The sequence below is a fragment of the Ambystoma mexicanum genome, chromosome 3q (assembly GCF_040938575.1).
Source record: "Ambystoma mexicanum isolate Mex_15411 chromosome 3q, UKY_AmexF1_1, whole genome shotgun sequence".
NCBI lineage: Eukaryota > Metazoa > Chordata > Amphibia > Caudata > Ambystomatidae > Ambystoma > Ambystoma mexicanum.
Window position 1 is genome coordinate 1,196,490,175 of NC_090926.1, and position 26,833 is coordinate 1,196,517,007.

The 26,833-nt window shown below is 44.3% G+C and overlaps 1 protein-coding gene across 2 annotated transcripts in view; it reads left to right on the plus strand.

Moving 5' to 3' along the window:
* LOC138447740 (complement C3-like) overlaps nt 1-26,833 on the plus strand; it is a 2,843,165-nt gene that overhangs the window by 1,058,911 nt on the left and 1,757,421 nt on the right. For both annotated transcript variants that reach the window (XM_069604045.1, XM_069604046.1), the window contains exon 20: nt 7-146. In XM_069604045.1, the coding sequence (XP_069460146.1) occupies nt 7-146 (140 nt within the window). The remainder of the gene's footprint in view (nt 1-6; nt 147-26,833) is intronic.

Here is a 26,833-nt window from a genome sequence, read left to right on the forward strand (position 1 = left end):
CTCCAGGTATCTGTGTCTCACAACCACTTGAGATGGTTATTAGGAAAGAGTTCTTTGTGGATCTGAAACTGCCTTACTCAGTCGTCAGGAATGAACATGTGGAAATAAAGGCAGTGCTTTATAATCATCAGGATGAAGCTAAAAAGGTCAGATTAACACGGCATGGACGCTGAAACATGATAAGATGGTTGTACACGAAATGGTCACATCATTGATTTGCTACATGGCAACATTCCCCAAATGTTTATTCAAAGCAATGGCAGCTGTTTTACATATAATTTTAGAACCAGCAATATAGATCATTTTGTAACCTGCAGGTCACATGCTTGTATCCAGGAAGGGCCAGAATGACTCCTGACACAACCAACATTCACTTTGAAAACGGGCAAGGCCAACTCTGACTTTCTCCATTCCTAAGTTAATGAAATGAGGACATTTCAGTCTGGTATCATAGAGACATCTGTTGTTAAAAGTCCCAAGAAATCTCACAAGCTAGTACTAAATAAGGGCCTTTTCCTATGGTATTCCACCATTATAAAACACTTCTGTGAATCAGGCCCTAAGTGTAAAAATAAGTTAGGAGATGCTTAATATAGTGACTTTTATATACCTGGTTTGTAGTCCCTTTTCCTGATTCCATGAAATAATGTCCCCACAAAAATATCGGCATGCAAAAATATCGCCGAAAAATGGCTGTTTTTTTGTGGGGACATTATTGCATGGAACATGCGGGGGACACCCCCGCCACCCCCAAACCCTTTTTTTTTTTTGGCTGCCCCTATCCCCATATATATGGTCACCCATATAATATCGCCACAACCGTTTCCCGGCGATATTATGTAGCGGGAGGCATCACGCAAAAGGCTCCATAAGCAGGATAGTGAGGAGAAGGCACAAACGCTGCCATAGCGCCGCGAGTAACCAGGCACTGGGACAGCCCCCGCGGGGTAAGCGGCCCCAAGAAACGTGCTCAAAGAGAAGAATCCAGGGGAACCAGGAGACTCGGAGGAAATGTGATCCCGAGATACGCCAAGAAAACTAAGGAAGAAACGGTACGCAGTTGGAGATTAAGGAGAGGCCTTAAACCTAGATTCAGAAGGCACGGCAGTGGAGGAAGTCCCGGACCCGGCAGACGGAGACAGCCCACGGGAGTACACTAATGTGGCTCTCATCGTAATCAGGTACATTACACGCGAGCTGCGGAAGGGGCACAGCCGCGGGGGTGGCAGGGGAGAAGAGCGAGGAAGAAGGGAAACCGTAAAAGTCGTAGGTAAACAGGCGCAAAAGGAATACAGAGAAAGAACCTACGGAGGAGGCAGATTCCCTCTGGGGGAAGAGAACCATACGATCACAATCTCTAAGGGGTAGAGGAGACCCCATTAACCCCAGGGGGAGGATAACTCTCACAAAAAGCAGCACCCAGCACCGGGGTGGCCAACATCAGGGGCGCCAAACCCATAAAGCTCCACACGCTGGGCAGAGGAAAGGAGACCCACGAAAGGCCCAGGAAAATACAAACACACGACCCCAGAACTCCCATAAGATCCGACAAAACCAAACCGCCCACTGCGACCGGATAAGGGACATGATACATACTGAGTAAACAGCGGAAGAATTCAGTGACTGAAAAACACATCAGGGGAAGCGGCAAGGACACAAAGCCTGGGGGAACCAACCGGTCACCAGCACCTATGTCCAAATCCAGGGGAAAACCTGCGCAACATACCCAACAGTCACCCCAGCAAAAGCAGGATCAGCGCCTGCCGCAACTATGGGGCGCAGAAGCACCAACGCCCGCAATCTCAACGAGAAAGAAAAATCAAGAGGGACAGACCAACAAGGCAGGATCAGACACAGAGTTTGGAGAAATGGCAACAAGAGAAGATATGAAAAAGTGGTTTGTGGAATTCCAGGCACAGTTTATGGCCACAATTCAGGCCCAATTTGAGACCATCAAAACAGATATGAGAACAGTAGTACAAGAGCTCAAAACAGAGTTGACATCCCTAGGGGAAAGATCAGACACCTTGGAGAAAATCACGCAAAACCTGGACGAAGAGGCTGTCAGGTTTCCTTCTCTTATTCAAGTTTCCTTTTTATTATTATCCTTTTCAGATTAGCTTTGTGTGGGTGGGAAGTTTTCCATTATAGTTGGTTAGGCCTTAACTTGTTGATTCAGAATCCTGGTTCTGACCCAAGGCAAGATGGAGCCTCACAGTGACAGCTCTGATTGGCTGGAAGACAATGCTGAACAACAATGAACATTCTAAACTGTCACTCTGTGCCTTTCATCATCAAAACCCCATCTGAGAGGACGTGTTCAGTGGCTGCTCCTGTTTAGTATTAGGCCTGGTGGATTTTATCCTTCAGATCTCAGCAGTTGAGCGGCTACATTCTTGGGGGTTCAGGAGAAGTCTTCAGCTGGCAGGAATTTGTTTTGAAGATAGGAAAAGCAGGAAATCTTTGTGAATTCGCTCAGGAGATAAGTGACTTTATTTCTACTGTAAATCTGTTCATCTTAATAACAGTCTCCTTGAAAATTCGTTAAAAGTAGTGTTTCTACTAAAACTATTGAACTATCGGAGTGCGCTTGTGTTTCCAGTGCGGTGTTCCTTAGCGCGAGATTTTGACTGTCGCGTGCGTATTCAAGTGAGCGCGTGCTTTCTAGCGTGTGTATTCCGAGCGCGAGTAGAGGTTGGTCACGTGCCATTTTAAACGCGCGTGTGTTTTATTGCGCGGGTGATCCTTTGCGCGAAAAGCTATACGCTGCGTGAGTACTACAAAGCGCGTGTGAAATATAAAGCGCGTGTGAAATACAAAGCGCGTGTGATTTTTAGCGCGAGTGTACAAAGCGCGTGTGAAATACAAAGCGCGTGTGAAATACAAAGCGCATGTGATTTTTAGCGCGGGTGTACAAAGCGCGTGTGAAATACAAAGCGCGTGTGATTTTTAGCGCGGGGGTACAAAGCGCGAGAATCTGTTCGTCGCGTGCCATGAGAGTGCGCGTGTGTTTTTTCCATCGCGAGTGATTTTGCGCGTGAGAATCACTTTGTTGCGTTTGAACTCAATAGCGCGGGTGTTCTTATTTCACGTGTCTCGCAGGAGAACATTATTGCGCGTGTGGACTATTGCGCGTGTGAATTATTGCGCGTGTGGATTTTTTGCGCGTGTGGATTATTTTGATCGCGCGTCTTCATCCGTTTGCGCGTGTTCTTCAACCAGGAAGATTTCTATGTGAAGTTCATCGATAATTTTAATGGAAATAACCTGCGTGTGCAGTTAACACGTGTTTCCTCTTTCTTCAAGAATTCAAAGACTCAAGATAATTATAAATAGTTTGAAAAGTTTTGAAATGACAAGAAAGAACATTTTTAAGACAATCTAATTGAACTACCAGTGCATGTTGGAAAAAAGACAAACAAAGAACTAAGACTTCCAGTTTTGCCTAATGTAAGAAGTTGCTGGGAATTTCAAGTATCGCAAGTAAGAGAGATTTTCAGCTTCTTATCCGCTTCTCTAAGAAATTTCAAGAGAAGAACCAGGTAGGATTCTCAATTATTAGTTAAGGATTAATGACTTCCCATTCATAAGGTTAAGTAAGTGAATTAAGGAAGTGTATGTGTTATTCTTTATCCTCTGCAGGTTCAGCACTGATTAGCCTTGACGCAGTCTGCCTGGTGTTGTTTTGTTGTCCCATTCCCCCTTTCCCTTTGGGGTGTAGTTTACAGAGCTGTATTGAAAACTAGTTCTGGGAAATACATCTCAGGGGGATTGTCGGGGGTTCAGCAGCTTCCGCGGATACAGGACCTCTCAGCCTGACAGAATGAAAGGCCAATAATTTAGTCCGCCCGAGCTGTCATGAACCCCGACGAATGCATGGAGATGTTAGGATCTTTGATTAGGGAGTTACGGGAGGAGTTGAAAATTTCTCGGGAAGAAAATGCCTTACTTAGTCAAAAGGTAGATGACTTAAGTGTTAAAGTTACACAAATTCAACAGAGGGGAGAAAGGAGAGAGGATGAGGTTTCAGGGGGCGCAGGTTCTCCACCTGAGTTAGAAAGAGAAGATCAGTTACCACACATACAACGGGCGCCTTCAGTGGCAGAAGGGGTAAGAAGTATAATTATGCCAGTTCCTTTGGCGCCCCCAGAACGTTATCATGGGGATTCCAAGAGATTTAGAGTGTTCTTAACACAATGTGAATTACATTTTATGAGTAGACCAGAATTATTTCCATTGGATGCTTCTAAGATAACATTTATGTTGTCATATCTTTCTGGGGAGGCATCTGCTTGGGCTGGGTTGTTGGTGAGTCAAAAGAGTGCGGTTTTAGAAAATTATACCAGTTTTTTAGAGATATTCCGAAAAATGTTTGATAGAAGACAGTTATCTCTGGAAGTAGATGGTGAACTTTTAGAATTAAAACAAGGCAATAGAGACTTGATTGCTTATATAACACAATTTAAGTCCCTTGTGTTAGAAAGCAAGTGGCCCGAGGTTAAACAGGCCTTGTTGTTTTATCGGGGCCTTAGAGATGAGTTAAAGGATGCTTTGTCTGGAGTAGTAGAACGCCCTCCTACTTGTGAAGGTCTGATTGATTTGGTTATTCAATTGGACTTCCGTTTGAGTGAAAGGAAGGCAGAGAGACGTCATGGTCAGAGTGATGTAAAGTCTATACTTAGAGTAGATAGACCTAAAATAGAGAGTAAACCCAAAGGGAATAATTCATCTCCAAGAATCAGAGGCCCGTTGACAGTGGAGGTAAAGACTAGGAGGAGAGATAATAATCTGTGTTTATACTGTGGAAGAGGTGGGCACTTTTTAGGAAACTGTCCTTACACTCCCAAGAAGACTTCTTCCTCAGCAGGCAAGGTACAACAGATCGCTAATACGGTGCAGACAGCGGTTCCTCATATAACCATAAATGTATCCTTATTTTTTGATTTGGAGTGTAAGGGAAATGGTCCTGTAATGATTGACTCGGGTGCGACTGGGAATTTCATGGATTGGGGTCTGGCCAAATCGTTGGGAATTCCAATTATTCTGAAGGAGGTTGTAGAGCAGGCTAGGGCTGTTGATGGTACATGTTTATCTTCTGGTCCTATTACTCATAGAACTGGTTCTTTAACTTTGGAGTTATCAGGAGGTCACAAAGAGATAATTTCGTTTGAGTTAATTGATGCCCCTTTGTTGAAGATTATCTTGGGCATGCCTTGGCTTACTCTCCATAATCCCCTAATTGATTGGAGTGCTAGGACAATTGACATGCAATCCGATTTTTGTAAAGAGAATTGTTTTTCAGGAAGTCTCTTAGAGGAAGAGGTAAAACAAAGTAATTCCGTGTCTAGTTTTCTGGCTGAGACTGGAATTGGAGGTCATGATGTGGGAGCTGTAGTGGGTCAACTTCCCCAGTGTTATAAAGATTTCTGGGACGTATTTGATGAGAAAGTGGCAGGAGAATTACCACCCCATAGATCCTTTGATTGTAAAATTGAACTGGAGCCAGGAACAATTTTGCCTAGTAGTAGGGTATATGCTCTTACTGAGAAAGAGAATGATTATTTAAAAGAATATTTGTCAGAAAATTTGGCCAAAGGATTTATTCGTCATTCTAAGTCACCTGCGGCCTCTCCTTTATTTTTTGTACCAAAACCGGATGGCTCGCTTAGAACTTGCATAGATTATCGAGCAGTTAACAAAGTCACTATTAAGAACCGGTATCCTCTTCCTCTCATCTCAGAAATGCTTAATCAAATACAAGGAGCAAATATTTTCTCAAAATTAGATCTGAGAGGAGCTTACCATCTTGTACGTGTGCAGGAAGGGGACGAATGGAAGACAGCGTTTAAGACCAGATTTGGGCTGCTTGAATATCAAGTTATGCCATTCGGTCTATGTAATACTCCAGCGGCTTTCCAATTTTTCATTGATGAGGTTTTTAGAGAATACTTGGATATTTTTGTTGTCGTTTATATCGATGACATTTTGATTTTCTCTTCTGACCTAGATCAACATCAGAAACATGTGCGCTTGGTGTTACAAAAGTTGCGAGAAAATCATTTGTTTGCCAAATTGGAAAAAAGTCAATTCCATACCGATTCTGTGGAGTTTTTAGGTTTTATAATTTCACCTAAGGGTTTAGAAATGAATCCTAAAAAAGTGCAAGCCGTTCTTGAATGGCCCCCTCCTACTAAGGTTAAGGAAATACAAAGTTTCTTAGGATTTGCCAATTTTTATAGGAGATTTATAGAAGGTTTTTCTCGGTTGGTTGCTCCTATAACGAGGCTTTTGAAAAAAGGAGTGAAATTTGACTGGGACCTTGAAGCAGAAAAGGCTTTTCAAGAGTTAAAACAAAGATTTACTTCTAGTCCAATTCTAATTCATCCAGATCTTTCTAAACCTTTTTTTTTGGAGGCGGATGCTTCAAATTTAGCGTTGGGGGCGGTGCTTTCTCAAAGGAATGAAACTACTGGTCAAATACATCCAGTTGCATTCTTTTCTAGAAAGTTTTCTGCTGCTGAAGTGAACTACACAATTGCTGATCGGGAACTGTTAGCAATAAAGTCTGCTTTTGAAGAATGGAGACATTTTCTTAAAGGAGCAAGACATACAGTAACGGTCCTTACTGATCATCGAAATTTATTGTTTTTAAAATCTGCCAGAACTTTGTCTCCACGCCAACTTCGTTGGTCTTTGTTCTTTGCAGATTATGATTTCATTGTGACTTTTAAACCCGGAAGTCAAAACAAAAAAGCTGATGCGTTATCTCGCCAATTTCCTGGAAGTGAAGACAAAGAGATTATAGAACCAGAACCTATAATTGCTCCAGAACGTTTTTTGTTAGCTGGAGCCATTAAAGAAATTGATTTTTTGAATGAATTTCGTCAAAATATGTCCTTGCAGAAGATGGAGGAGTGGGTGAGACTGGATCCAGCTAGAAAGTTGAAAGACAATCTTCCTTTTTTTGATAACAAGCTTTATGTACCTACTGATGAGTTGAGAGAAAAGGTTTTGAGAATTTGTCATGAATCCATTTTAGCAGGACATCCTGGGTTCAGAAAAACTCTGGAACTGGTTCGAAGGAATTTTTGGTGGGAAAAAATTCGCCAAGACACCTTGAATTTTGTTAAAACTTGTGTAGTCTGTGCACAAGAGAAAAGTCAAGTTGGGAAGCCGCATGGGTTATTGGAGCCATTACCTGTTCCTCCTCGTCCTTGGCACACAATTTCTATGGATTTCATAGTTGATCTCCCTCAAGATAAAGGTTGTACTACCATTCTTGTTGTGGTCGATCTTCTTACTAAAGAAGCACATTTTTTACCAATAGAGGGAGAGGTTACCGCGGAAAAACTGGCTCATAGTTTTTTGCAAGGTGTAGTTAGACTACATGGACTCCCAAGTCAAGTTATCTCTGACAGGGGATCTCAATTTATTTCAAAATTCTGGAGGGCCTTCTGTAAGAAACTTGGAGTGGAAGTTAGTTTGACTTCTGGGTATCATCCGGAAAGTAATGGACAAGTGGAGAGAGTAAATCAAGAATTGGAGAAGTTTTTAAGGTGTTATTTACAAGCTAGAGAGGAATGGGTGGATTTGGTGTGGTTGGCAGAATTCTCTTACAACAATTGTGGAAAAGATGCTACTTCTATGTCCCCTTTCTTGTTGGGTCGTGGGTTTCATCCTCGTTTTCTGAGTTTTGAGGTGTTGGAGGAAGATTCAGGGAATCCTAGAGTGGAAGATCGTTTGTTGATAATGAAAAATAACTTGGATAGAGCAAAAAAGGTTCTGGGAGAAAATAAGTTGAAATATAAGAGGTATGCCGATTTGAGAAGAAAAACTGGACCTGAATATAAGGTGGGAGACTTAGTTTGGCTTTCTACCCGATACCTGAAAATTAAGGGGAAGAATAAGTTCAGTCCAAGATTTGTGGGCCCTTTTGAGGTAGAGAAAATCATCAACCCTGTGGCAGTACGATTGAAATTACCCAAGCAGTTGAAGGTACATCCTACTTTTCATGTTAGTCTTTTAAAACCAGTTTGTTCAGGAACTAGATTCAGAACACCACCTTCCCCTGTGATTTTGGAGGATTCATCTGAGGAATTTGTGGTTAAACAAATTTTGGATTCTAGGAAAGTGAGGGGAAGGTTGCAGTATTTGATTGATTGGGAGGGTTATGGACCGGAGGAACGATCTTGGGAAGATTCAGTTGATGTACATGCCCCCCGTTTAGTGGCTAAGTTTCATGCTAAAAACCCACACAAGATAGGCCCAGAGACTGGGCATTAGGAGGGGGGTACTGTCAGGTTTCCTTCTCTTATTCAAGTTTCCTTTTTATTATTATCCTTTTCAGATTAGCTTTGTGTGGGTGGGAAGTTTTCCATTATAGTTGGTTAGGCCTTAACTTGTTGATTCAGAATCCTGGTTCTGACCCAAGGCAAGATGGAGCCTCACAGTGACAGCTCTGATTGGCTGGAAGACAATGCTGAACAACAATGAACATTCTAAACTGTCACTCTGTGCCTTTCATCATCAAAACCCCATCTGAGAGGACGTGTTCAGTGGCTGCTCCTGCTTTAGTATTAGGCCTGGTGGATTTTATCCTTCAGATCTCAGCAGTTGAGCGGCTACTTTCTTGGGGGTTCAGGAGAAGTCTTCAGCTGGCAGGAATTCGTTTTGAAGATAGGAAAAGCAGGAAATCTTTGTGAATTCGCTCAGGAGATAAGTGACTTTATTTCTACTGTAAATCTGTTCATCTTAATAACAGTCTCCTTGAAAATTCGTTAAAAGTAGTGTTTCTACTAAAACTATTGAACTATCGGAGTGCGCTTGTGTTTCCAGTGCGGTGTTCCTTAGCGCGAGATTTTGACTGTCGCGTGCGTATTCAAGTGAGCGCGTGCTTTCTAGCGTGTGTATTCCGAGCGCGAGTAGAGGTTGGTCTCGTGCCATTTTAAACGCGCGTGTGTTTTATTGCGCGGGTGATCCTTTGCGCGAAAAGCTATACGCTGCGTGAGTACTACAAAGCGCGTGTGAAATATAAAGCGCGTGTGAAATACAAAGCGCATGTGATTTTTAGCGCGAGTGTACAAAGCGCGTGTGAAATACAAAGCGCGTGTGAAATACAAAGCGCATGTGATTTTTAGCGCGGGTGTACAAAGCGCGTGTGAAATACAAAGCGCGTGTGATTTTTAGCGCGGGGGTACAAAGCGCGAGAATCTGTTCGTCGCGTGCCATGAGAGTGCGCGTGTGTTTTTTCCATCGCGAGTGATTTTGCGCGTGAGAATCACTTCGTTGCGTTTGAACTCAATAGCGCGGGTGTTCTTATTTCACGTGTCTCGCAGGAGAACATTATTGCGCGTGTGGACTATTGCGCGTGTGAATTATTGCGCGTGTGGATTTTTTGCGCGTGTGGATTATTTTGATCGCGCGTCTTCATCCGTTTGCGCGTGTTCTTCAACCAGGAAGATTTCTATGTGAAGTTCATCGATAATTTTAATGGAAATAACCTGCGTGTGCAGTTAACACGTGTTTCCTCTTTCTTCAAGAATTCAAAGACTCAAGATAATTATAAATAGTTTGAAAAGTTTTGAAATGACAAGAAAGAACATTTTTAAGACAATCTAATTGAACTACCAGTGCATGTTGGAAAAAAGACAAACAAAGAACTAAGACTTCCAGTTTTGCCTAATGTAAGAAGTTGCTGGGAATTTCAAGTATCGCAAGTAAGAGAGATTTTCAGCTTCTTATCCGCTTCTCTAAGAAATTTCAAGAGAAGAACCAGGTAGGATTCTCAATTATTAGTTAAGGATTAATGACTTCCCATTCATAAGGTTAAGTAAGTGAATTAAGGAAGTGTATGTGTTATTCTTTATCCTCTGCAGGTTCAGCACTGATTAGCCTTGACGCAGTCTGCCTGGTGTTGTTTTGTTGTCCCATTCCCCCTTTCCCTTTGGGGTGTAGTTTACAGAGCTGTATTGAAAACTAGTTCTGGGAAATACATCTCAGGGGGATTGTCGGGGGTTCAGCAGCTTCCGCGGATACAGGACCTCTCAGCCTGACAGAGGCGCAACAGCAGGCAGAAACTCAGGAACAACTGCTGATACTGACCCACAACCTAGAATTACAATGCAAGGACTTAGAAAACCGTTCAAGGAGGTCGAACATAAGAATTAAGAATATGGTAGGATCGGTGGAAGACAGAGACCTGAAAGAAGCAGTACAGCAAGTTTTCAAGGATATCCTAGACGCAGGTGAGTAAGAGGAAGTTGCAATAGACAGGATACACTGAGTGACCCCAAGAGGACAGGGGAACCCGGCGCAAGACCCCAAGATGTCCTGGTGACACTAGCCTCTTACCCACAAAAATAACAGATTTTCCGGCAAGCCCGGACAATGGACGAAATTCGAATGAACGGAGAAGACATCCAACTCTATCAGGACCTGGCCCAGTCCACATTGCAGAAACAAAGGGAAATGGGTCCACTGGTAAGAGAACTAACGTCGAAACAAATTAGATACAAATGGACCTTCCCATTCGGACTGCTCTTCATGTGGGAAGGTAAACAAAGAAGGGTGATGGCCTGCGAGGAAGGGAAGCAACTACTGGGCATACAAGACCAAGCAGAACCCAGCCAGAGAGGGCTAAGAGAAAAATCTGCCTGGAAAAGCCCAAATTGCGAATGGAAGAGAAACGACAGGAAAGTAAAGGGGCCTCAGACAAAGGAGTGAGAAGCCTGACGAAGCAACCAGATACATTAGAAACTCAAAACTCCAGAGACCCAGACACACTCTAACCTGCCCAACCAACCAGCAGTCCCAGAAGGAGGGAGACCACTGCATTCACAGATGTGACCAGGGAGGGGGGGCCTCGGGACACCACTTGGAACCTAGAGGGTTTTATAATACCCTAAAAGTTATCCCTGAATCATTGTGGGCATGGCGCGGATGGCGCAACGCCAGAGCGGTCATAGAAACCAGAACCCACCTCTGGGCAGTTCAGGGGGCAGGGAGGAATGGGAGACGACGGAAGATAAAGTTGGGGGTTGCTCAGTTGGGGAAAGGGGAAACATCCGGGAAAGACCACAGATACATGGGACCACACCGAGGCACGTTCATAGGGATACAAACCTCCAGGACGATACAATTGGGATAAAAATACTAACATACAAAATCTGCCGGTTAAACTCACAAGTGAAAAGAAAGAAAGTGGAACTTTTTTTACGGCAAGGGAGGTATGACATACTCATGCTCCAAGAAACACATATAAGAAGCCAGGACAAGAATAAGATTAGGGTGAAAGGATGCAACCAGATAATACAGGCGAATGCACAAGAAAAAAAAGCAGGGGTCATGATAGCTATCCGACACTCCCTAAATATACAGATACTCCACACAGAGGCAGACAAACAGGGGAGATATCTATTCGTCAATACAAAAATTGACAGATTCCCCATCACTTTAGTCCATATATATGCTCCCAATACGGGACAGGATGGATTCCTCAGAGACACCGTAGACAAACTAGAATAATTTGCCACTGGGGAAATTGTGTTGGGAGGAGACCTGAACATAGCATGGGATCCAAACTGCGATAGATCCGGGCCCTGGCAACAGGGACAGAGAACCCATCGAGCGCCTTAAAGCAGAAAATGTCCAACTTAATGCTGGAAGATGCATGGAGGCACACCAACACCACACAGCAAGGATTCACATACTTCTTACATGTACACGGGACAATGTCCAGGATAGATTATCTCTGGGTCACTCTGGGCCTACTGGGTAAAATACATAAGTCAGAGATAGGCTCCATCTCATTGTCAGATCATGCCCCATTGTAGGCCGAGATAGCCTGCTCACAAAACCCCCAGGGCTGTGGAATTGGCGGAGCCCAGAGGAAATAATCAGGGATCCAGTGTTAGGAAACATACTGCGAGAGCACATCCTAGAACATTTACTCCTAAACAATTTGTCAGAAATTTCCAAAGAAGCACAATGGGAAGCCTTAAAAGCGGTTACCCGAGGACACTGTAGTACCACAACATCATAGTTGGAGCTGCCTGATCCCAGTGGGACATGCCTGACTACAATGTAGCAGGTAGAATCATGATGCTTGGAACCCAGGTGTGATGAGAGTTCTAGAAGAGAGAGCTGCAGTCAAAAGACAACTGCTCAGCTCCCTTTACTGGTAGCAGCTTCCCTCCTCCTTTCTTACATGTAACTTGTTAGGTTATTCAATATTAAATGTAATAAATATATCCACATTACAATAACGTCTCCTACCGTTATATATATGTAAATGCCCGTTCCGGTCTACTTCATTGGCGACGAGGATGGGATCGGCGCTTCATCCATGTATACGGAGCTGCTCCGCTCATGCCCGGGTGTAGCAGCGGCTCCGTCTTCCTGATCCTGAAGGTAACGATCGGCAGTTCGCCTCAACGCATCGTCCTGGCGCTACGGCCCAATCGATCCATTAAAATATATATAGAACTCGATTGTTGCTGGGCTGCGCTACACATTGCCAAAACTGCGACGAATTTTCCTTTGTGAGGCACTCGATCGATCTGCTGGACCGCGATACACGTTGCCGTGCTGTTTCAGCCTTTCCTTCGGTTTCCTTCGTGGGCACTGTGCATTCAAGTTCGCGCATGCGTTGAATGCGCCGAAGAAGGAATAAATCATTAAAGGGACAGTACGCTGCTTTCCTTTTGTCTATCTCTCCAATGTGAACCAGTACATTGGAAACAATTAAAGTACCACGTCATCATTAAAAGCATATTACCTGCTGGGTTTACATCACAAGTTCAAGAAACTGTGTATGTTGAGGATCACACAAGTGAATGTCAACGTTGTGAATGGTAATGAAGGTCCATTTCTCTACTAACAAGAGGCGGTTGAACACAATTACTCTATCAAAAAAAAATTAATAAATACATGCACAATGTCAGGTAGAATATAATACCCAAGCACATCACGGTTTCTGGACACCACTGTGCCCCACATATTGTGTTCTTTGTTTTTTGTGTATAATTTGAACTGGCACAGTTTGTACTGTGTGATTCCTCACAGAATCATACACATACTTGTGGTTCTCGCCAAATCAAGTTGACATGGCATTTAGCAGTGTGCCTCCGCCTGCTTTCTTCATGCCCAGCACTGATGAACCTGCCTTACCTTGGAAGAGGTGGATAAAATCCTTTGAACATTACGCAGGTGTGATTTGCGGTCCCAATTGTAGTGCAGAAAAGAGGAAGTCATTACTTTTGCACTGTTTGGGTCCAGTTGGGCAAGAAAAATATGAAACACTTCCAGAATTACCAGAAGAGGAGAGTGTGGATCTAAATGAATACCAACGAGCTGTAAAAAAAATTGACAAACATTTCGAAAAGAAGGTGAGCATAATTTTAGAACGTTACAAGTTCGGCAAACGCACACAGGAGGAGGGAGAAAGTGTGGAAAAGTTTGTCACTGCATTGAGGAAATTAGCAAAGTCATGCAATTTCAATGAACAACTGGATGAGAGGCTCAGAGACCAATTTATGTTAGAGTGTCGCAGTAGTAAAGTGAGGGAAAGACTGTGGTCAGAAAGTGATCCCTCCTTTGACGTTGTTCTTCGTGTGGCAAAAGAAGTAGAACACACTGAAGAGTGTGTCAAGGAATTAGAGAACAAGTTGAAACAAGTAAAAATAGGAAGCACCATTAGTAAAATGCATGATGCACCTGAAGAGGAGTCAATTTCCATGATCAACAATGATAGTATTAAAAGGAGATCTGTCGCAAAACAATACAATTTGTCGAAAGGGGACAAAAGGTCAAGCAAATATAGTCAAAAAAGGTCATCATACGAGAGTTCAAGAAAAAGTTGGAAAGTCCAAGGGCCATGGTGTCTATTGATGGAAATGAAGTATGTATGATGGTTGATACTGGTGCAAAATATACGCTTCTGCCAAGACGATTTTGGAACAAGACTAAACATGAGTTTTTACATGAGACGGATATCAATCCAAGAGCATATGGAGGTGTGAAGATCAATGTCATTGGTTGGCATTGGGGGAAATTGAAATTTAAGAACAGAGTTGCCAAAGGCAAGATATACATCACTGGTGAAGGGAAAACTGCTCTACTCAGTTGGACCCACCAAAGTAAATTACGAGTGAAAGTCGATTCCACCAACTCGGAATCAGTGTTGTCTATAAGTGGTGGAAATTCCGAATCGATCAATGGTAGCAATGTTATAGGTAAGGCTGGTTTGTTAAAAGTTTTTCGAGATAAAATCGGATGTCTGCAAGGGTATACTCATCAGATATTACTCAAACCAGACCAAAAACCTATAGCTCAAAGATTGAGGAGCATTCCGTTAGCTGTACGAGAGGAAGTCAGTAAGGAGATAAGGAAAATGGAAGAAGATGGAATCATAGAAAGTATTGATGCCAGTGAATGGGTTTCACCACTTGTGGTAATAAGAAAAAAATCTGGAAAACTTAGAATTTGTGTTGACCTACGTGAGTTGAACAAATGTGTCATACCTGATCGGCATCCATTACCAAATATACAAGAAATTGTGTCTACCATTGGACCTTCTAAAATATTTTCAACTCTTGACTTATCATCCGCTTACCATCAAATCAAACTTCACACAAGTTCAAGGAAATTGACTGCGTTCATAACTCCTGATGGTTTATATCAATTCAAAAGAATGCCGTTTGGATTAGTATCTGCAGCATCAGTGTTCCAGAAAGTTATGCATGGGATGTTCAAAGATACCAAGGGTGTCATTTGCTTTCAAGACGATATATTGATTCATGCTATCACTCAAGAATTACATGACGAGAGACTATTACATGTATGTAAAAAATTATGCGATGCAGGCATGACCTTGAGCAAGGATAAATGCAAGATAAATTGCACAGAAATTGAATATTTGGGACATAAAATTACAGCAGAAGGAATTTTTCCGAAACCACAATTAGTCAACACCATCGTGGAAATGCCAAGCCCAAGCAACAAGGATGAGATTCGTACATTCATTGGCATGGCTGAGTACTATTCTAAATTTGTCAGGGATTTTGCCATCCATACTGTTCCATTACGAGAGGCACTTAAGAAGAAAGTGTTTGAGTGGAATGAGGAATGTGAAGATGAATTCAAGTATATAAAGAATGCAATAAATTCTGCTCCTGCATTAAAGAATTTTAGTACCAGTGACAAGATTATCATCACTACGGATGCCAGCAATGTGGGCCTGGGGGCTGTGTTGTCCCAGGAGAAGGATGGGCATGAAGCTATAATTGCTTTTGCCTCAAGATTACTCAAGGGAGCAGAGATTTCATATGCCACTATAGAGAAGGAAGCGTTGGCCATCAAGTGGGCATCTGACAAATTTAGAAGCTTTATATGGGGAAACCAAGTTGAGTTTCGAACTGATCATAAGCCCTTAACTCAAGTGTTTATGTCAAAGGGCCTCAATAAAGTTTCCAACAGGATGAGAAGATGGGTCATGATGCTGCAAGAGTTCAAATACACTGTGACATATGTTCCAGGAATAAAGAATGTGTCTGCTGATTGCTTATCTCGCTTAACTAACATTTCCGAGGTGGTCGATGAAGATGATGACATGGATGTTGTCTTCTGTGTGGAAACTTCTTCCATATCAAAGGATGATTGGGATCATGCCGAATCAAATGATCATAACATTAAGAAATTAAAAGAATTGATTCAAAGTCATGAGTGTATGAAGAAATCTAAATTTGAAGAAGCCAACTTAAGTGCTTTTTGGCCTGTTGCAGACGAACTTTATGTACAAGGGGATATTATAATGAGAGGAGATAAAGTCATTCCTCCGTTGGAGCTTCGTTCAAAGATTATAGAACTCGGACATGAAGGTCATCAAGGAGTCATTAAGACCAAGCAAAGAATTAGGAATGACTATTGGTGGCCCGGCTGCGACTTGCAGATTGAGCGATATATTAGGGAATGTATCCTTTGTTGTGATGATGAAAAAAAATGTGTGGGTTCTAGGCAACCAATGGTTATTACCGACATCCCTAATAGTGCTTGGAGGGATATAAGTATGGATGTTTTAGGTCCTATAAGTTGTAAAGGTGTACAAAAGTATTGTTTGGTAGTCATAGACCTCCTCACCAGGTGGGTAGAGGTTTTAATTACTTCCAGTGTCACGAGCAAAATTGTAGTTGAATTTTTATCAATTATTTGTGAGAGGGAAGGGTATCCAGGAAGTATTCTTTCTGACAACGGTACCCAATTTAAGTCTAAAGAAGTGGCAGATTTTTGTAAAAAGTTTGCCATTGAGCATAAGACCAGCTCCATTTACCATCCTCAAACTAATGGAATAGTGGAACGCTTTAATAAAATATTGAAAGAAACCATCAGGATGGCTTGGGCCAATGGGATGGACTGGGAAGATGCTGTCAGGGAGAAAGTAATTGCACATCGTTTTACCCCACATATCAGTACAGGTATGTCTCCCTTTGAGCATAGTAGGGGAAGGAAGGCAAATACAAAATTGGCTCCCATTTGGCTTATCAAAGAAAGTAAGGAAATAGAGAAGAATTTAGTGAATGCAAAACGAAAAATTAGAGAAATGCAAAAGAGAAACAAGATAAATTATGATAAGAAGGTACGTAGCAACAAATATGATATGTCCACGGCTATTGGTAAATTTGTCAAGGTTTTACTTCCCCCTGCGCTAAGAAGTGGACCATGCAAATGGTCCAAACCCATCAGGGTTATAGAGGCTTTTCGTCATGCTGTCAGAACAGAGGATAAAAGAATATGGAATGTAGAAAGAATTTGGATGTGTGAAAGTAAGGTTCTGAATGAGAAAGAAAAGAGAAATGTAGGGCATAGAAGGGACAGAAATGTTAGAATTTCTAAAAATATGAACGGTGGGTTGAAGAGTGATTGTTATAGTGTGGTTAAGAAGAAATGTGATGGCAAATCTGAAAAATCTCAATTTTCTTTGCCAACTACCTCCAGATATGATGGATGCATGTCCAGATCTGGCAGAGCTTATCGGTTGCCGAAGAGGATGGAAGACTATGTGGAATTTACATGAATCACCTAGAACATTGGGTTGTCAGTTTCTGTATATAGTTTGTGAACAATAGAAAGGGAAGGAGATGTGTAGTACCACAACATCATAGTTGGAGCTGCCTGATCCCAGTGGGACATGCCTGACTACAATGTAGCAGGTAGAATCATGATGCTTGGAACCCAGGTGTGATGAGAGTTCTAGAAGAGAGAGCTGCAGTCAAAAGACAACTGCTCAGCTCCCTTTACTGGTAGCAGCTTCCCTCCTCCTTTCTTACATGTAACTTGTTAGGTTATTCAATATTAAATGTAATAAATATATCCACATTACAATAACGTCTCCTACCGTTATATATATGTAAATGCCCGTTCCGGTCTACTTCAGACACCTAATCGCATTAAAGAACTAAAGAGAGAAACAGAAGGCCCAATGGGAAGTAGAAATAGAGACTAACATAGCAAAACTCCAGGCAGAATTGTCACAGAAACCAACCCCAAATCTGCAAAAAGTGCTCAGACATGTCCAAGGCCAACTAGATACCATTCGCACAAAAAAGCGGAAAGACACCTGTTAAGAATGAAATACTGGTACTATATAAAGGCTAATAAAGCTGATACGCTCTTGGCCAGGCAACTCAAAGGGTAGAAACAGGACCGGACGGTCAAGGCGCTGATGGATGACAAAGGGCAAAGGAAAACGCAGACAGTAGAGATAGGCAACATATTTGAGCAATCCTACGAGAGGCTACAAAAAACCTACTTAGAAGGACTGGATCTCCCAAGTTTATCGGAACTAGATAGACAAATGCTAGGCGAGGAAATCACACAGGAAGAGGTCCTGCTAGCAATCAGGGACCTCCCTAGGAACAAGGCCCCGGCCCAGATAGTTTTACTGCACAATTATATAAGACATACAGAGACATACTTGCCCCGGCCCTAACTGAATTATTCAACTCCTCAGGGATAAGGGAAATGTCACTCAATCCATGAACGAGGCAAAGATGTTGGTGCTTCACAAACCAGGGAAAGATCCACAACTCTCTAGCTCATACCGTCCGATAGCCCTGATCAATCAAGATGCAAAGCTATACACCAAAATATTAGCCTCCAGGCTCAAGCAAGTACTCCCAAAATGTATCCATCAGGACCAATCAGGGTTTTTCCCGGGAAGAGAAACACACAACAACATTAGGAGGGTCATCCACCTGGTAGAAAAAACAGGAATAACACAAATCCCAGCGATACTACTGGGCCTGGACTCAGAAAAAGCTTTCGACCGGGTAGAATGGTCACTCCTTTTTAACACACTGAGGAAAATGGGGTTAGGGGAGTCATACATAAAGATGGTAAAGGCAAACTACAACTCCCCCAACATATGAGTTGCAGTGAACGGCAGCCTCTCTAATATAATTGCAATTAAGAGAGGAACAAAACAAGGGTGCCCGCTGTCCCCCCTCCTCTATGCAATAATTTTGGAACCACTACTGGCACGGATAAGGGACAATAACGAAATAAAGGGAATAGGCATGGCAGGACATACCCACAAAATAGCAGCCTATGCAGATGATATGCTAGTGACTCTGAGGGAACCAGAGAATTCTCTCCCAACTCTAATGCAAGAAATCGAGACATTCGGCTCCCTGTCAGGCCTGAAAATCAACAGACAGAAATCAGAAATCCTAACACTGGCAGGGGATACCGTGCAAATCCACAGGGTAGCTTCAGAACAATATCTCAAGGTAGCGAAAACCGGGGTGAAATACCTGAGAATTACTTTGACAGGGAAAATCCAAGACATATACTCACATAATTACACCACTATGCTACAGCAAATAAAACGGCAACTGACAAGATGGAACCCCCTGCCGATATCATGGTGGGGCAGGATAACGGCTATTAAAATGACAATATTACCAGGACTGTTATACTTATTCCTAGCCATACCGATTAAAATCCCTCCGGCTTTCTTCAAACCTCTAACGAAAATCACCAGGGCCTGGGGAAATCCCAGAGAGTATCAAAGGCGGTGCTTACCGCCCCAAGAAATGAAGGAGGATGTGCACTCCCACACTTTAAAAAAATACTACGAACCAGCCCAGCTATGGTTACTGAAGGAATGGATACCAGACAACTCCCAGAAACTATGGGCGGCACAAGACAGAACAGTGGCGACAACGCCCACCAGACATCTGCTCTGGCTAGGGAAGAAACACAGACACATCAAACGTACAAATCACCGAAATAATGAAAGCGACCCTGGAGGTCTGGGATAAGGCATCACAGAAAGGCACATTAACTAAAGAACTGCTGAACCCATATGTATGCATTAGTAATGGCCGAACCCCAAACCCTCTCCCATAATGATAGGCTCACAACTTGTATCAAGTGTTGGCAATAAAAGGCTGTATGATTTTATTGTACAGATATGAGTTATGGCAATAACAATATCACATATCATAATGGTATCATACTTTTGGGCACCGGGTCCTGAGGTTACCCCCTCGGACCCGTGTCGCCTTCTTGTGTCCCACGGCTTGTTGTGGGGCACCGTACAGTGCCTTGTACTTCTTTTTGGTCTTCTCTCCTTTTTGTAGGGTGAGTGGGTTTTGTGGTAAAGAAGCAAGAAGATTTGGAAGACACTGAGTAAATAGTGAACCTCCTGTTTGCTTGGGTCCCCGTTCATGGTCCACAAACAGATTGTGTTTACTCTGAGCATGCTGCTCTCATTTATAGGACCCAGGGTGGCCCTGTGTCTTTGTTGTGTATGTGGTGGGGGCTGCTGTTGTCGCAGCCCCCGGCCGGATAGCCGACTTTCTGACCCCCTGGTAGGGTCAGATCTTTTGAACCTGGGCCCTGCCTAATGGTTGTTTTCCTTATGGCGCTTAGCACCTTGCTGTTTGGAGGAAGGGTGAGATGACTGTTTGCACCTTACCCTTCCGTGGCTTTGTGCTGCAGAGACTGCGTGTCTCCGTAGCTGGGGGTGCGGGGAGAGGAGCAGGCACAGGGAGGTTGGGGCTGCCCCTCTCCCAGCTGCCGATGGTAACAGCAGTTACTCTGTCTCGCTTGTGCGATGCTCATGCAGCATTGCCCATAACTGCTGAACCCATATGCATGCATTAGTAATGGCCGAAGAACTCCAAACCCTCTCCCATAATGATAGGCTCACAACTTGTATCAAGTGTTGGCAATAAAAGGCCGTAGGATTTTATTGTACAGATATGAGTTATGGCAATAATATCACATATCATGATGGTATCATACTTTTGGGCACCGGGTCCTGAGGTTACCCCCTCGGACCTGTGCCGCCACACACGGGCAGTTTGCCGGCTGACCGTGTTCCCCCAAGAGTATGCCCTAGAGACAGCCCCTGTGAGCAAGTGTTGTATTGATTTCCCGAAAGAAATGCTCCATGCCCTGGCTAGACAGATGGGTGCCGTCGTGGAGAAAAAGGTCTGGGTTGCCTGGTGTAATGGCTGGGTGTTTTATGAAACCCAGTCCTCTTGTCATACAGAATCTCTCTATCGTCCTGTTCAGTTTTCTTCTGGATATGTCTATAGATTTGTAGCAGTTGGCCCCTAGCCATTTCTTTCTCGGTAAGATGGCTGAGAAGTATATTTCAGTACCCCTCGAGTTGTGCGAAATGCCTGCTAGGGAGGAGCAGATTTCTTCGCATAGGATGCGTCTAGCTGTGTTGACTAGGTCGCTGCCCCCTAGATGAATGATCAGGAATTCTGGGGGGTCCCTGTATGCCACCAGTTCTGCTAGTGTTTCGTGGACGTCGGCCCAACGTAGGCCTCTGTATCCCCACCATGAAGTAATGGTGTTTCTGAAAGGTGGCCCTTCTTTAGTCTCTTCTGCCCATCTGCCTGTCCTGAAAACGAATGAGTGGCCAACTATCCATGCTGATCGGAGTGTGGTCCTCGATTCGCCTGTTGTTTCTGTGGTGGAGGGAGGGAGGGAAAAGAAAGAAAATTTTAGGGTGGATGGCTATATCAATTGTGGTCTGATATATCTTTTATAACAGTCTGACTTCCATCCCCCTATGTTTTTTAGTAGTTGCGGTGCTAAACCTCCTTGCCATGCTGCAGTGGTGGCACCTATCCTGAAGGAATGAGTTCCGAAATGTTTGGGATCCCACCCTGCTTTGCTGATTGCTTTCATCAGCACTCCTTTAAATTGGTAGCGGCTTAGGGCTGATGCATCCTTGTGGATTAAACCCCCCCCCACTTTGGGTCGTTGTGCGTAATAGAGGTTGGTGATGCAAACAGGGCAGTTTGTTGCTTCATCGATGCAACAAATGTTGATGGTTCTTTTTGCACCCGTTTTCGACTGTTGCATTTCTATGCTAACCCTCTCCTGTCTCACCCTGATTTCCATGACGGCCAGACTGTTTGCGGCCTTGGTGCTGGAAGCGATGAGTTCTCCTACCCGGAAAGCCCCGAAGTAGGCTTGGAAAAAGGCTGTTTTAAATAACATTATCTCGTATGGGTGCCAACATATGGCTTCCAACTGGCTTGCTATCTGCACCAGTTTGCTGAAATAAAGGGGTCGGCGGGTGTCCACTTGAGGACCCTCTATTCTGCCCTATCCCTTCATTGCATAAGAGATGAGGGCGGTCTGGGTGGGGTCTGAATCGCCCCGTATTTTTGTAAAGTATGAAATTGCCACCAGGTGTCTTTTAGCCCAATCCCTTTTGAAACCTTGTTCCCGAGCCCATTTTAAAAATACTTCTATATCTTTAATCGTTATTAGTTCTACGTGGTTTACACCTGTGGCCTTAAATACTGTTTGCAAACACTTACTGTATTGTGTTGCAGTGGTGCTTGCCACCGCCCTCTCTGCCATCTCAGTTAGGAAGCCTGTGAGGTTGTTGGCACCTGTCGTTGATGTGCCTGATTCTTGTTGGGCATCCCGGCCTGGGCTCTCTGGCTCTGGAGTGGATGTCAATGTGTTGCTGGCACCCCTTTTAAAGGTGCCTACTTTGTATTGGTCATCCCAGCCTGCACTCTCTGGTGCTGGTGTTGATGCCAATGTGTTGTTGGCACCCGTTTTAGAGGTGCCTGCTTTGTATTGGTCATCCCGGCCTGCACTCTCGGGTGCTGGCGTTGATGCAAATGTGTTGTTGGCACCCGTTTTAGAGGTGCCTGGTTTTCGTTGGGCATCCCGGCCTGTGCTCTCTGGCGTTGGCATTGATGCCGTTATTCTCGTCTTCCCATTATTGCCCAGCATTCTGCTGGTATTGGCCTCATCTGTTCTTGGGCATGCGGCGCTAGCTCTCGGAATCTTGTCCACTGGAAACGAGATAAGGCATCAGCAATGTTATTATCTGCCCCTGAAATGTGCTTCGCTTTGAATACAACGTTTACTTGTAGTGTGACTGTTGTAATGGCTCGTAATACTTTCAGTACTAAAGGGCATTTCGTAGACCTTCTGTTTATGGAGCCCACTACAGCCATGTTGTCGCACCAGATCAAAAGTTCCGTATTCGCTAGTCGCCTGCCCCAGATGTGTAATGTTAGCCACATGGGAAATATTTCTAGTAGGGTGATGTTTCTTGTCCACCCTGCTGCTTGTCATGAATTGGGCCAGTGCCCTGCCACCCATTCAGAGTCTAGTATGGGTCCAAACCCATTGCTCCCAGCTGCGTCGGTGTATATAGGATCCTGTTTGACCAGGTATTTAAAGGCGTTTGCCAAAGTAAAGCCCTGTTGAAATCTCTGAGGAATTTTCCCCATGTTTCCAGGTCTTCTTTCACCTCTCTGCCTAGCCGGATATGCAAGTGTGGTTTGGTGAGTGATTTGATTTTGAACTCCAGGCTTCTGGAAAATATCCTCCCTTGAGGTATTATTCTGGATGCGAAATTGAGGCTGCCTGCTAAGGATTGTATTTCCTTTACAGTCCCCTTTTCTCCCATTATCAGTTTTGTATTTTGGACAGGAGTTCTGATATTTTTGTTTTGGGGATTCTGCAGAGCCCCTTTGCTGAGTCTATTTCGATGCCCAGAAAAATGATGTTTGTAGCTGGTTTGGTGTTTTTTTTCCCTCGCTAGGGGAATTCCCCACTGAGCGGCCATGTGCTCCAGTTTTGCTAAAGCCTGGCTGCATTCCCCGGAGTTTGGTGCCCTATGACCATGAAATCGTCTAGGTAATGCACTATTTTTGTCCCTGGTCTCTGCTTTAGCAAAGCCCATTGGAAAAAGGAACTGAATTGCTCAAATAGTGCACAGGATACTGCGCACCCCATGGGGAGGCATCTATTTACGTAGAATTTGTTGTTAAAAGTGAAACCTAGCCACTGCTGTGACTCTGGGTGGACTGGCAAGAGTCTGAAATCAGATTCGATGTCCAGCTTGGCCATCAAGGCGTTTCTGCCGCACTCTTGTATGAGCCTTACCGCCTCTTGGAAATGTGTGTAAGATACGGCGGATTCTGTGTGTGGGATTCCGTTGTTTAAAGACTGGCCTTTAGGGTAGGAGAGGTGATGGATTAGCCTCATTTTTCCGGGTTCTTTTTTTGGGGACCAGGCCTAGTGGAGATATTAAATAGTCCTTTAAGGGCATGGCGTCCCAGGGACCTGCTACCCTGCCCAATTGCAGTTCTTTCTTGATTTTGGTTTCTACTATCTGTGGTTTGTCCCTGGCTGACTTTAGGTTCATCGGGATGGTATGTGACCCAGTGCCCTTAAATGGGATGGAAAGACCTTTGTTGAAACCCTGCCATAGTATCCTGCTGGTTTCCTTGTCTGGGTAGCTGTTTAGGGCATCCCTAAAATTGCCCGGATTGATGGGCGTTCGTCCTGGTTCTAAAATTGGGATGTCATTCTTTCTTGGCTGGTAGTCTGGTGCAGTTGCTTGCTGCATGGTCGCCGTTGCAGTTTGTGCAGGCGTGTTTGTACCATCAATCTTTGCCCCATGTACACTGGTTTTTCCCAAAATTTCTGCATGGGATGTTGGATTTGACAGCCTGCTGTTTGTTCTGTCTGTAGGCATTATTTTTAGCCGCCCAAGGCTGGTTCGTCGGAAAGGGCTGCTCCCCTTTTTTGGATTTTTCATTGTTATGGGATTTGCTTACTTGCAAATTTTTCTATTTTTGGAAGAAGAATGCATGGTATCTTCTTCCAGGGGAGGTTCGGCGTTGAGGGTGTATAAATCGTTCTGGATTTCATCCCACTCGATGGCCGGCCTTTCTGACATGCCCCTCCTAAATCTGATGTCGTATGCAAGCCATGTCTTCCCCCTCTGTGTTACTTTTACTTCCCTTATTTTATCAACGTATGCCCAGATCTTCCTACCATCCATGGGGAATTTTTCTTCATATATTGGTGCTAAGATGGCAAAGGCCTGTAACCAGTTGTCCCAGTTTTGTTCGACCTGGGCGCTTCTGGCAACAGCTTTTTCTTCTATTTTTTTGGGGTCTCTGAAAGTGTCTTTCCCTTTGCGTTGGGCTTCTATTAGTGAAAAGATTTCTATAAATGCTTTGGACCATATGGCTTCTTTGATTGTGGTATCAATGTTCCATGCCAGGCATCTTTTATATCTATTTAATATCCCTGTTTGGAAAGATTTCATTTTTTGGTCTAATTGTGCGTTACAGATTGTTACAATGGCCCTCATTAGGACCCTGGCGGAGAGGGTTTTACGCCGGCGTAGTGCATGGCGTACCTCTCCGCCAGACTACGAGTTCCCGTAGCGCCATGGAAGGATTTTTACGCCTGCTTTTTGCAGGCGGAAAAATCCATGGCGCTACGGGACTTGTTGTTAATTACGCCACCGTAATTTACGGTGCCGTAATTAACGCCTTCCCCACTCCCATTATGCCCTATGGGGCAAAAATGGGAATGGGGAAGGGTAAAATGGGGATTGGGGACTTACCGCCCCGCCAAGGTCGGCATGGGGCGGTAAGTCCGCCAACCACCTTGGCGGAGTTGGCAGCTTTGCGCCATGGACCATGGTGCAAATTGCACCATGGTCCTCCGCCAAGGTCCTAATGAGGGCCAATGTCAGTTATATTGCTGCCGGGTGTCCCTGTCGTGCCCGTGTTGTCTGTGCCTGGGGTTGCCTATGCTTTTAGAGCACCTGCTGAATCTGTTGCTGGAGTTGTGGAGGCTGTTGTATTTATAGCTGCGGGTGCTATTGGCAACTGCTGTACTTGTTGTGGTGGGATTGTTGTAGGTAGTGTTACAGGTGGGTTGACAACCATTATTGTAGGTTCTATTGGGATGGTCGGGTTTGAGGCCCCAGGTTCCCTTGTGGGCGGTGTCTGTTTCCCCCTTATTTCTACCATTAGTTGCTGTAATTCCGCTACATTCTCGCATAGTTTTGAAAAAATGTTGGTACCTTTTTTGGCGCCTTCGGAAACTTTTCTCCTTTTTAATGGTGCAGAAACCTCCTCCTTGCTGGGTGGGCTGGTAATTCCTTCCCTGGGTAGGCCGTACATGTTTTCTCTAACCCATGCCCATCCATAGTGCTCTGCCGCTTCAATGGCTGCTAGCAATTGTGGTGATTTGGGCTTCTGCACCAGTGTTGGGGGTGCCCGTGCTTTCCGTTTGGGCCCCATGGTCTTCTATGCCTGTTATAACAGACATAGACTGTTATATGCAGCCTTAACGAAAGAAGAAGCGGCTACCGAACGGCCAGACAGCCCAGATTGGGAATGGAAGAGAAACGACAGGAAAGTAAAGGGGCCTCAGACAAAGGAGTGAGAAGCCTGACGAAGCAACCAGATAAATTAGAAACTCAAAACTCCAGAGACCCAGAGACACTCTAACCTGCCCAACCAACCAGCAGTCCTAAAAGGAGCGAGACCGCCGCATTCACAGGTGCGACCAGGGAGGGGGGGGGGCTTGGGACACCACTTGGAACCTAGAGGGTTTTAGAATACCCTAAAAGTTATCCCTGAGTCATTGTGGGCATGGCGCGGACGGCGCAACGCCAGAACAGTCAGAGGAACCAGAGCCCACCTCTGAGCAGTTCAGGAGGGGCAGGGGGGCATGGGAGATGACGGACGAGCAAGTTGGGGGTTGCTCAGTTGGGGAAAGGGTACACATCCGGGAAAGACCACAGATACATGGGACCACACCGAGGCACATTCATAGGGATACAAACCTCCAGGACGATACAATGGGGATAAAAATACTAACATACAAAATCCGCGGGTTAAACTCCCCAGTCAAAAGAAAGAAAGTGGAACTTTTTTTACGGCAAGGGAGGTATGACATACTCATGCTCCAAGAAACACATATAAGAAGCCAGGACAAGAATAAGATTAGGTTGAAAGGATACAACCAGATAATACAGGCAAATGCACAAGAAGAAAAAGCAGTGGTCATGATAGCTATCCGAGACTCCCTAAATATACAGATACTCCACACAGAGACAGACAAACAGGGGAGATATCTATTTGTCAATACAAAAATTGATGGATTCCCCATCACTTTAGCCGACATATATGCTCCCAACACGGGACAGGATGGATTCCTCTGAGACACTGTCGACAAACTAGAAAAATGTGCCACTGGGGAAATTGTGTTGGGAGGAGACCTGAATATAGCATGGGATCCAAACTGCGATAGATATGGGCCCTGGCAACAGGAACAGGGAACCCCATCGAACGCCTTAAGGCAGACAATGTCCAACTTAGCGCTGGAAGATGTATGGAGGCACACCAACACCACACATCAAGGATTCATACTTCTCACATGTACACGGGACAATGTCCAGGATAGATTATCTCTGGGTCACTCCGGGCCTACTGGGTAAAATACGTAAGTCAGAGATAGGCTCCATCTCATA